This window comes from Dryas octopetala, chromosome 8 (assembly GCF_963921425.1).
Source record: "Dryas octopetala chromosome 8, drDryOcto1.1, whole genome shotgun sequence".
In the NCBI taxonomy this organism is placed as follows: domain Eukaryota; kingdom Viridiplantae; phylum Streptophyta; class Magnoliopsida; order Rosales; family Rosaceae; genus Dryas; species Dryas octopetala.
The window spans coordinates 6,820,483-6,830,387 of record NC_141373.1 but is presented as its reverse complement, the minus strand read 5'-3'; the positions used below and the strand labels follow the sequence as shown (position 1 = coordinate 6,830,387).

The window sequence follows — 9,905 nt, the reverse complement described above, 5'->3', positions numbered from 1 at the left end:
TTAATTCAAAAAAAAATTATTATTTTTTATTCAAAAAAAATTTTTTTTTTTAATTTTAGGAAAAGACGAAAATACCCCTGCTATTTTGACAGAAAAACTAATGGAGGTACTATTTTGACACAAAATGAAAGTTGAGGTACTTTTTTGCAAGGTTTTAAAGTTGGGGTACTAAATTGATACAAAATAAAAGTTGAGGTACTTTTTTGCAAGGTTTTAAAGTTGGGGTACTAAATTGAAACAACATATAAAGTTGAGGTACTAAATTGTTATTTGCTCTAAAAGTTATTATTGTTTGCACCTTGTATCTTGAGAGATAAAAGGTTACCAAATTAGGAAGGAGGGACTTCTCCTGTTAAATTAGAAAGTTTGATTTCAGATGACACAAACTAATTGATATAGAGGACAGGAAGAACCTGCATAATATTTTCTGGTTGTTGATAATTTGAATATGCTCGTGTAACTAACAAAGTAAACCTGAGCCGCTACATTTCCATGGCAGTTGATTAGATATTAAGAATGAAGATCAATGACAATAAAAGGTGATAAATTAAACTCTTGTTTGTATATTACTATACAATTAGGTGAAGGATGGTCACTGTTGGAATCCAACTACAGCAATCCCAGAATAAACTAGCCCTTGTCGATCAAACCCAAAATTTTACAATCAGATACTTTACTTGCATTCCATCAATAGACCATAAGTGCAATCAGTAGGCTTATGTAAATAGAATATTTGGAAAACAAAATTGGCACTTCCATGCTGTCGATTTGAGCCAGGCAAAATACATAAAGTGAGAAAAGAAATTAGACCTTTGGTTGCAGAAATCTATTCCCAGCCTAGTCTGCATTCATAAGTGCTTGTATACCTATGCGATTGAATTCCTCCATCTAACATATCCCAACAAAATCCAGAAACAACTAACCCTCCTGACATGTTTTTTAATAATTTCAACTATTGCAACTAAACTATGCTAGGGTATCAACCATTTCAAGGTTTCTTTTGTTGATGGAAACACGTGAAGCGGATCTTCCACTGCTTCATCTGCTGAGGGGTGAGAGAGAAAATATCTACAGGTGCTCTGGTGGAGCCAACTACTTCGTACTTAAATTTAAGTTTTGAGGAGCTTTTGTGTTGATCACGATAGACTAAAATAACTGTGATATCATTGTAAAATGTAATATCAACATATACATATATATACATGGCAGCATATACAAGGCAGAACCATCTAAACGCATATCTTACATACACTACTCCTAGGACTGTGAATTGCATAAATTGCAATTCACCATATATAAAATCATACTTTAGGTAGCAACAAACAAAGAAGAGCTTCATAACAAGAATCACACTTACCTGAATATTCATCAACTATACACCATAATATGCGAATTATCAGGATGAAGTGCTTCAACCTCCTTCATGACCTCCTCAACTCCCACATTATGATTAGTAGACAAGCGTTCTGCCACCACCAGATTCCTCCTGCTCTCAGATGCTCTCTGCCTGAGGACTGCTCGGGAGGCCCCAAGATTTGCCACATACAAAACATAATTTGAAATTACAGAAATCGTTGTTGTTGAGGCTTTAATGGCATTTGTAATTGTTGTTATTGTTAAAACTTAGTTATTTGAAAGATTGCTGAAGTGTTTTTTAAAAAGTCTGTCCTAATTTAAGCCAGATTTTTCTCAAGTCCTCCGAGCATTATACAACATTTCCAAGCAGTATTGTCCCTGCAATGGTATAAATTTACAATCTAACTGAAGGAAATTGAACCAGCACGGCAATAGTAACTATGAGGGCTAAAATGATCAGTAATAGTATATTTGAGCACATAACCAGGATGAAACAGAGGAGCTATATTTTTGGATAGCTATTAATTTTGGTCTTACAACAATTTCAAGTGCATTTTTGGAGCCATTCAAAGTGGACCTTTGTTTTTTGTGTTCAGTTAGATGCATCACTTGATGCATATGTATACCAATCCAGGCCAATCAGAACGAACAATCCAGATGCATTGGTAGGGTTCTTAGAAATTAGATATCGCACGAAACTAAAAACAAATCTCATTTAATAAGAGATATACCTGAGCCATTTGCTTCAGAAAGCATCAAATATACCAATCAAAATCAAATCAGTGCAAATTTTAAAATTAGTCACATTGAGCACAAATGAAGTATCAGGATGTAAATAATATGCCTAGAGAACACTTTAACCAACCATATAATTCCACAACTGAAATTATGAATTTACCCTCCAAGGATTTAGCTAAAAAACTGCAGTGCTAATGCCAAAATATTAAATATATCCTTAATCTCAAATTGAAACTACATCATTAACCTGAAAGATAAATTCACAAAAGCAGCAAAATAGGGATTCCATCCGTTCATATATAGAGGGAGGGAGGGAGGGAGGGAGAGAATTTCAGGTCATGTTTATACCAGTTCCAATCAAAGAATACATACATGTGATGTTAAAAAAGTGATCCTGATCTTAACACTTCTATATCCCATAAAGGATGCACTACATTTGTATTTCCTAGACCAATAATATTAAATTTCAGATCATGCTGGAATTTCATGTAGAACAAATAGACGAGCAGATTCAATTGTGACCTGCTCCTGTAGTACCTCTTAAAACTCCAAATGCCAAATTTTGACTCTGTCCACAGATATCAGAGATTGGAAAGCAGTAGAGCTAACTGCTCATCAGACACCTTAACTTCAGTGCATGCTCCCAATGATGCAGCAAGTCTTGCAGCTAATTGATGCTTACACTGGACAAGAAGAAAGATATTCAAAATAAGAAAAATTGTAAAACAGCAAAGTTCAAGGAACTACTAAGTAATGGAGAAGCAAGAGGGGAATCTCACGCAGAGCTGCTCTCCTCTGTTTACAATGTCATAGAAGAATGAATAACAAGCACAATAGTGCTCAGTAAAACAGAAGTACTCCTCCATCCTACGCGATTCTCCAACTACCTAACCAGACAACATAAAATAAGAACTGAGATTTCATTTTTCTTTTCACTTCAAATAAATATATGATTATTTCGCCCAAAAGAACATGAGTCACGCAAGTTTTCATTTTTTTGGATGAACATAAACCAAATTCCATAAGATAAAAAAAATCAAAGCAGCCGAATTTCTAAATGTTTGGTTTTTCATTTGATTTCACCTAATTCAGCCAGAGTTCCAAAATTTTGCCCAAACTGCTCAAGGTGCGTATCCATAATTAATTGTCCATGTATTAGTTTAATACAAGCATACAAAATAAACCCAGAAGCTGATTTGAAAAGAAGTTGAACCTGAAAGATAAAACGTCCACTGGGCTCACCGGAAATCCTCTTGACACCCCTTTGATCCACTATCCTTATTGCTCGCTCCAAGTTCTTTCCGAACAAGAAATGCAAGCTGAATTTGCAGTAACAAACATTCAATTACACACATTGTAAAAAATTTCAGCTTAGCCAAACGAGTTTAAAAGGAATTTGAAAGGAGACTAACATGGAGAGCTGATCATCGGTCACTGTCCCATTTCAATTAGTTGCCTCTCATCACCGATCAAATTAAAAGTGAATATTAAATACTCAAAATTAAAGAACAAAAAAAAAAAACAAAGTTAGGAATGGAAAAGAGTCAAAGGGAAAGACCTGAAGCAGTTGATTCAATGGCCGTCCACACTGCGCCTGCAACCAAATTACTCGCATTCATACTCTCACGGAAATAGGTTTGAGAATAGAGCTTCAGAGGGTCTCCAGTACCTGAATCTGATAGGGCAATAATTTTGTTTACGATGCAATGCAATATTGCAATATAGTGTTTTTCTCTAAAGCACTAAAGAATATGCTATTTGCTCTACACTTTTTTTTTTTTTTTTTAATAATTATTTTTACTTAAATTAAAATCGTAGGGTCTGATTGAAAGGGTGATTTTTTATATCTACATCGGGATGGAGTCTATAAAAAAAATCTTTTATGTCAACTTTATATAACAGATTTTTAATGCGTAAATAGTTCTCGTATAGAATTTCGAATTTTTTAGTATAGAATTTCAGATTTTCGTATAAGATTATGTCTAAACCAATAAAACAACTCTTCTTATTTCATAGAATGAGATCATCAAAATTGAAATTATAAGCAAACTTGACCAATAACACTATTCAAAATTTACTTGAAATTGACAAATTCGATCATAAAGGAAGGAGCCTAATCTAATTAAGATGCTCTATTGTACTTATTTTTGTATGTTTTAAACTTATGAGTTATGATCCATGTGTTCATTTGATGTCATTATTATTTAAAAGTGTTACAAATCTACTACTCTTTTAATCACCCGCTATTGAATTCATATTACAATGTTAAGATTAAAATCAAGCAAAAATAAGTACTAAAAAGCTAGCAGAGGATTCGTGTAGCCTTTCAACACCTATAGTAATTGGATTTTGAAAGTCCAAAAAGACCAATTACATGTGCCATAGTGGTCCATTTTTGCAACAAAGTTGATATCAACCATCACTAGTAGGTTCTAAAACACACAGATTATGACATACAAACTTTAGAAGCTCAGATCATTTTCAGCATATATTGACGACATATAAACTTATTGGGTTTAGTGCTGCCTTAACAGATGAAAAAACTGCTCTGATGGATTTGAAGGAAGGGAAATCCTATCTGTGAATGGGAATTTGAAGACTGTACATATGAATGCTTGATTTGCAAGATCCGTATACAGAATATGTAGTACTAGTACGTATTCTTTAATTTTGGTTAGTACATAGTCTTCACACAATGTGTTAGTAGGGGCTGCTTTTGTATTGCCATAACCAAGTTTGTCCAAAGCCATTAGTCAAGCTTTTGGCCGCTTGCTTGTGTGCAAGGGTATTTCAGTAATTAACAAATTAGTTATTTTTTTAGGATGAATTATGATTCATCGTACATTTTGATGTTTTTTGGTGTAATCATGAAAATGGCTCAAAATGCTCTTTACAGGCGGTGATTAGTCGGTGGAATGCTGGGCTAACTTACTAGCATAGGTAAAAGCATGCACATGAGCCCTTGTACTCTCTTGCCATCAATATAAGAAGCATATTATTCAATCATTTGTTGCACTGTGAGCCTTTCCTTTTTGTTTTATTGTGTGATTATTATTTGTTGTTTGTTTGGTGTTTACACGAATCTAATTATCGTGTGGATCTTTACCTTTCGAAGTACTCACTTGGCTGACTTGCTACCCAGAAGAAAGTTAGCAAGTACCACAATGTCCGTCTTGTGCAGTGAAAAGCCGGCCAGTGACACAATGCACGGCATTGGTAATTATTTACTTACAAATTTTCTCATTTACTGTAGCAGAAGCTAGACTCCACAAGCAGCATGTAAAAGTTGAAAAAGAAAAAAATAATACAAAAGGTGACCAAGCCTTGGAGGAGCCACTGGTAAATGGTTTTCTTGATGTAGAAAACATATATAGTTGCTGGTTAATTGTTTAGGACAAGAATTATTAGGATGAGGAAGAGGTCCAAGACTCCAAGTTGTAGTTCTTAAACTTGCTGTTCCTAAGACGACTTCCAGTGAATACATTTCTAACCAACATCACGTTTCCTTGAAAACGCATAGCATGATTTGACAAAACAAAAATAAAATAGAAAAATCATAGCATGATATGTACCAAATGAATCATAAATTCATCATGCCGTGCGTTAATGTTTACCAGTTGTTGAAAATTTGAAAATGAGGAGAATGGATTGGACTGGACTCGACGTCAACGGCCGGCAACCACTGTTGTTGATGTCTTGGTTCTTTGGTTGAAATCATGACTAATCCACGATTAAGCCGCAGGGTCAACTTTTCTAGTCAACATGCATATATAATATGCTAGGTTCGTGACCCAAGCTCGTTTCTAGTCTGAGATTGTAAAGGTTCGACATTGAAGTCTGGTCTAATCCTCCAACCTTTTAATGTCATCTTATACCAAACATGCATACATATAATGAATTGAATAATGAATAGTAAATAAGAACAGACAAGAGAAATAGGTAACAAAATCGTCCCAGTACAGTCTAAAACTGCCATTAACTGTGTAGAGGCTACGGATACAATGGTAAAAAATTAATTACAGCAATTGTCGCACTTCTACACTATGGTCATTGTTAGAAACCAACTACATCAATCCCAGAAGAAACTACCCCTGCTCGATCAAACAGAAAATACAACATCAGATATTTTACTTATGTTGCCTATGTACTCACCTTGTTGTCTGCAACCTATACAAGCCTCTGATGAATGCCGTGAAGAGAAGAGAACACAGTAAGCAATCAATAGAACAGAATTTGTAACTAGAATATTTTGAAAACAAAAGTCACAAAATTGGCACTTCATTGCTGTCAATTTGAGCCAGGAAAAATACATAAAGGGAGAGGAAATTAGACCTTTGGTTGCAGAAATCTATTCCCAGCCAAGTCTGCATTCGTAAGTGCTTGTATACCCCTATGCTACTGAATTCCTATATCCCAACCAATTAAAAAACAACTAACCTTCCTGGCATGTTTTTTTTTTTAATTATTTCCACTATTGAAACTAAACTATGCTAGAGTATCAACCATTTCAAGGTATTCTTTGGTTCACGAAATTATGTGATGCAGATCCTCTTCTGCTTCTTCTGCACTGAGCGAGAAAATATCTACAGGTGCTCTGGTGAAGTCAATAACTTCGTGCGTAGATTTACGTTTTGAGGAGCTTTTGTGTTGATCAAGATAGACTACAATAACAGTAATATCATCGTGAAAGTGACGCCTTATTCCCTTCTTAATTTTCTTTATGTCATCATATCTCATCTCCCTCTTCTCTGCAGCCACATGAAGAGCAGCCCTTACCAATCTCTTTGCGATACCCTGCAAATGTTAAGCCAATGAATGAAATTTTGTCACATTCTGACAGAGATGTCTACTCTTTTGGACAAATTCATATAATTTAAGTCCTACTTTTATTATTACATTTGAAACATTTTAATCTATTAAAGAGGGAAAAGAAAGAAGAGGGAATACATGGAAGGAAACAAACATATGCTCAGGTGCCTAACAAACTAAACTTGAACCATTACATTTCCATGGCATCTGATTAGATGTTAAGAATGAAGATCAATAACGGGTGAAAAACTAAACTCCTGTTTGTATCTACACAAATAGGTGAAGGATGGGAACTTACAGCTCTAGGGTTTTTGAAAACAATTTCTACTGCTGCCTCATCACTCAACTGTTCCCAGAGGCCATCTGATGCAAATATCAAAAACAAATCCTGTGGCTTGATGTTTCTAGTAATGATTGAGGGTTCTGCTGTCATCACTGGCCGCTTCATAGGGACAGGGTTCCCAAATTGCTGGTATATTGGGTCTCTGTTAAACTCGGGCTTCTTTAGATAAACATCCCCAATAGATCTTGACACCTGAAAAAAGAAAAAAAAAATTAGAGCAGCATCCTCCATTACATATAACTCATTTATTGCTATGTCTAGAGGTACAAACAGCCAAACTGAGGCACATAATTGCAATACTTTACACCAGTAATAAGAAACCAAATATCCACAACCTCAGCAACTTTACATAGTGGTAAGTCAAAAATAAATTCCCTGCAGGTACATAGGCTTCAGTTCTATGATTCGGAGGCCTACCTTACCTGTACATCTCATGCATGAAAAACAAACACTTCTAACGAACCTGCATGAGATGCTGGATCAGGAGGTGGGGCATAAGATTCCTGGAACATACAACTCTATTAGAAAACTAAGAATACAAGGAGCAAGTTGAATAAGTGTTTTTTGAATAAAGACAAAGGAAACAGAATACATGGGTTAAAAGGTAGATTGGATCACCTGCCTCACACTCTTTACCAATCTAAAGTAAAATGTAAAATTAATAAACCCTCTAAATAATGCCTACTTACATATACATATACATGGCAGAATACACATAGCAAAACCATCTAAACACATATCTTACGTACACAATGCTTACTCCTAGTATTATGAATTATCACATTGCAATTCATCTAAACTCATACTTTAGGTGGCACAAACAAATGTACCTGAATTATGCCCTTTATCCTCCAAACTCCGCGAGTGTACACCACGATATGCGAATCATCAGGATGAAGTGCTTCAACCTCCTTCCTGACCTCCTCAACTCCCACATTGTGATCAGTGGACAACCGTTCTGCCACCACCGTATTCCTCCTACTCTCGGACACTCTCCGCCCGAGCACTGCTCGGGAGTCCCCAAGATTGGCCACATACAAAACATCATTCGAAATTGCACCCACAAGGCAACACGATCCCGCTGAAGCAATTTGCGGCTTCACCGTAAACGATCGCTTCACCAAGCGCAAAAATTCCTCTTCAGTGGCACTGAATGCCTTCTTTATCACATCTGCTGACAACCCACCTTGCTCCGTCGCAAATTCTGCAAAATTCAATCTAAAGCATCAGAATTTTTAACCACAAAACACAAACCCAATTCAAAATCACTTGACCCAGTAAAAAAAACAAAAACCCAATACAAAGTCGAGGCGAAGAAGAGAGACATACTGTGCATATAAGGGAAGAGGTGGTTGTTGACGAATCTAGCAGCTTCGGGGCCGCCATGGCCGTCGTAGACGCCGACGTACGTGGCGAAGGGAGAGGTGAACACCTGGCCCTGATCCTCGAGGTTCGAATTGGCCTGCACCACAGCGATCGAGTAGTCACCGGAGGCGTAGGGCTTCAAGTCCATGTGCCAGAGCAGCCCATCGCCGCCGCCACCAGTCCCACATCGCAATCCGAAGCAGCGCTCAAGCGGCCTGTAACAAGAGCGCAGCATTTTGTCTCCGGTTGTGGATTTCGGGTCTTCGATTGTGGGTCACGGGTCGTGGGTTTTAGGTCGTGGTTGGGGTAGTTGTAGCAGCTGTGTTGGGAATGTGAAACAGAGAGACTCAGAGAGAGAGAGCAAACGCGTCTGAGAGAGACGAAAGCGAAGACTTGAATGTGAAACAAGGAATGAATCAATGATATCTTGTTTTTATACTCTACTCTACCGCGTCAAAATGAAGTGTCTCCCTTTTTCTTTTTCTTTTTTTGCCTTTATTTTCGGTCAACCAAAAAAATCTCACAAGTCACAACTCACCTCCTCGCCACTCCTTATTTTTTTGAATTTTTGTAAATTACATGTAAACATTCGAATTTATTAACCTACATACTCGCAAATTATATATAAATATTCAAATTTTATAAATTATATGTAAATATTCAAATTTACTAATTTTCTAATAAGTTACATAAAAATGATAAACAACCGAACCTATTAAGTTACTTGCAAATCACACATTAAAATTCAAACTTCAGCTATTTGCAAATCACACGTTAAAATTCAAACTTAATTACTAAGATGTGTGTGTTTGTAGTCTATCTAATGGTCATTATTTTTCCTTCACTTTCCTTTTTGTTTTTAATATTTTTGTGAAACATGTTTGCTTTGTTTTGATTTTGTTTTCTTAGTCAATAAGTTTTCTAAAGCTATTATATATAAAGTCACTTAAGAACAGGGGGCAATTCATCTACGAAAAGAAAAAAGGGAATTTGATACATGACTTAAGGGTACGTCCATCACTTTATTCCCTAACTTTTTGTCTTAGTCAAAATATATAATTAGATGAAAGAATTACAATTAAGTATATTTTAATTTTGAACCCCAGCTTAAAATTTTTAGAAATTATAAATACATATTGTGTTCTTGTGGGTGTTTATCATAATTCTGGTTATTTTTATTAAGAATTTAAAATACATGTATATCAACCTATAAATACATGTATGTTTTGAAAGGGAGTGGAATTAGCTTTAAAATGAGACATATACTCCTTCTCTTAACTTGGGGAAGTGACCT

General features: G+C 35.8%; 3 protein-coding genes across 5 annotated transcripts in view; all 3 read right to left on the bottom strand.

Annotated features, from left to right (window-relative positions):
• Window positions 1–3,781, bottom strand: part of LOC147276626 (uncharacterized) — a 10,110-nt gene extending 6,329 nt beyond the window's left edge. The window contains exons 1-6 of one of the 3 annotated variants that reach the window (XM_086252826.1): window positions 3,653–3,781; window positions 3,507–3,528; window positions 3,308–3,413; window positions 2,874–2,981; window positions 2,632–2,777; window positions 1,182–1,734 (exon numbers count right to left, since the gene is read on the bottom strand). In XM_086252826.1, coding sequence (XP_086108952.1) covers window positions 2,676–2,777; window positions 2,874–2,981; window positions 3,308–3,413; window positions 3,507–3,528; window positions 3,653–3,713 — 399 coding nt within the window. In that variant the 5' untranslated portion in view covers window positions 3,714–3,781 and the 3' untranslated portion in view covers window positions 1,182–1,734; window positions 2,632–2,675. Of the gene's footprint in view, window positions 1–1,181; window positions 1,735–2,416; window positions 2,778–2,873; window positions 2,982–3,307; window positions 3,414–3,506; window positions 3,529–3,652 lie in introns of those variants that run through there. The other 2 variants (XM_086252827.1, XM_086252825.1) reach the window with 2 other exon arrangements.
• Window positions 1–4,907, bottom strand: part of LOC147276625 (uncharacterized) — a 9,615-nt gene extending 4,708 nt beyond the window's left edge. Inside the window, exon 1 of the mRNA XM_086252824.1 lies at window positions 4,897–4,907. The gene's annotated coding sequence lies outside the window, so the exon portion shown is untranslated. The remainder of the gene's footprint in view (window positions 1–4,896) is intronic.
• Window positions 4,908–6,030: 1,123 nt separating this feature from the next.
• LOC147276624 (Protein phosphatase 2C family protein) lies at window positions 6,031–8,994 on the bottom strand. Its single transcript, XM_086253675.1, has 4 exons — window positions 8,576–8,994; window positions 8,077–8,450; window positions 7,202–7,438; window positions 6,031–6,888 (listed from the first exon to the last, which is right to left on the bottom strand). Exons 1-4 carry the CDS (start codon window positions 8,844–8,846, stop codon window positions 6,619–6,621), a joined length of 1,152 nt encoding a protein of 383 aa, XP_086109801.1. The 5' UTR covers window positions 8,847–8,994; the 3' UTR covers window positions 6,031–6,618.
• Between the last annotated feature and the right edge of the window lie 911 nt (window positions 8,995–9,905).

Coding starts and splice junctions, on each gene's coding strand:
- LOC147276624 (XM_086253675.1), bottom strand. CDS start 8,846: ATGCTGCGCTCTTGTTACAGGCCGCTTGAGCGCTGCTTCGGATTGCGA. Junction 8,451..8,575: donor CCTCTTCCCTTATATGCACA/GTATGTCTCTCT, acceptor TGAATTTTGCAG/AATTTGCGACGGAGCAAGGT. Junction 7,439..8,076: donor GGATAAAGGGCATAATTCAG/GTACATTTGTTT, acceptor TTCTTTTTTCAG/GTGTCAAGATCTATTGGGGA.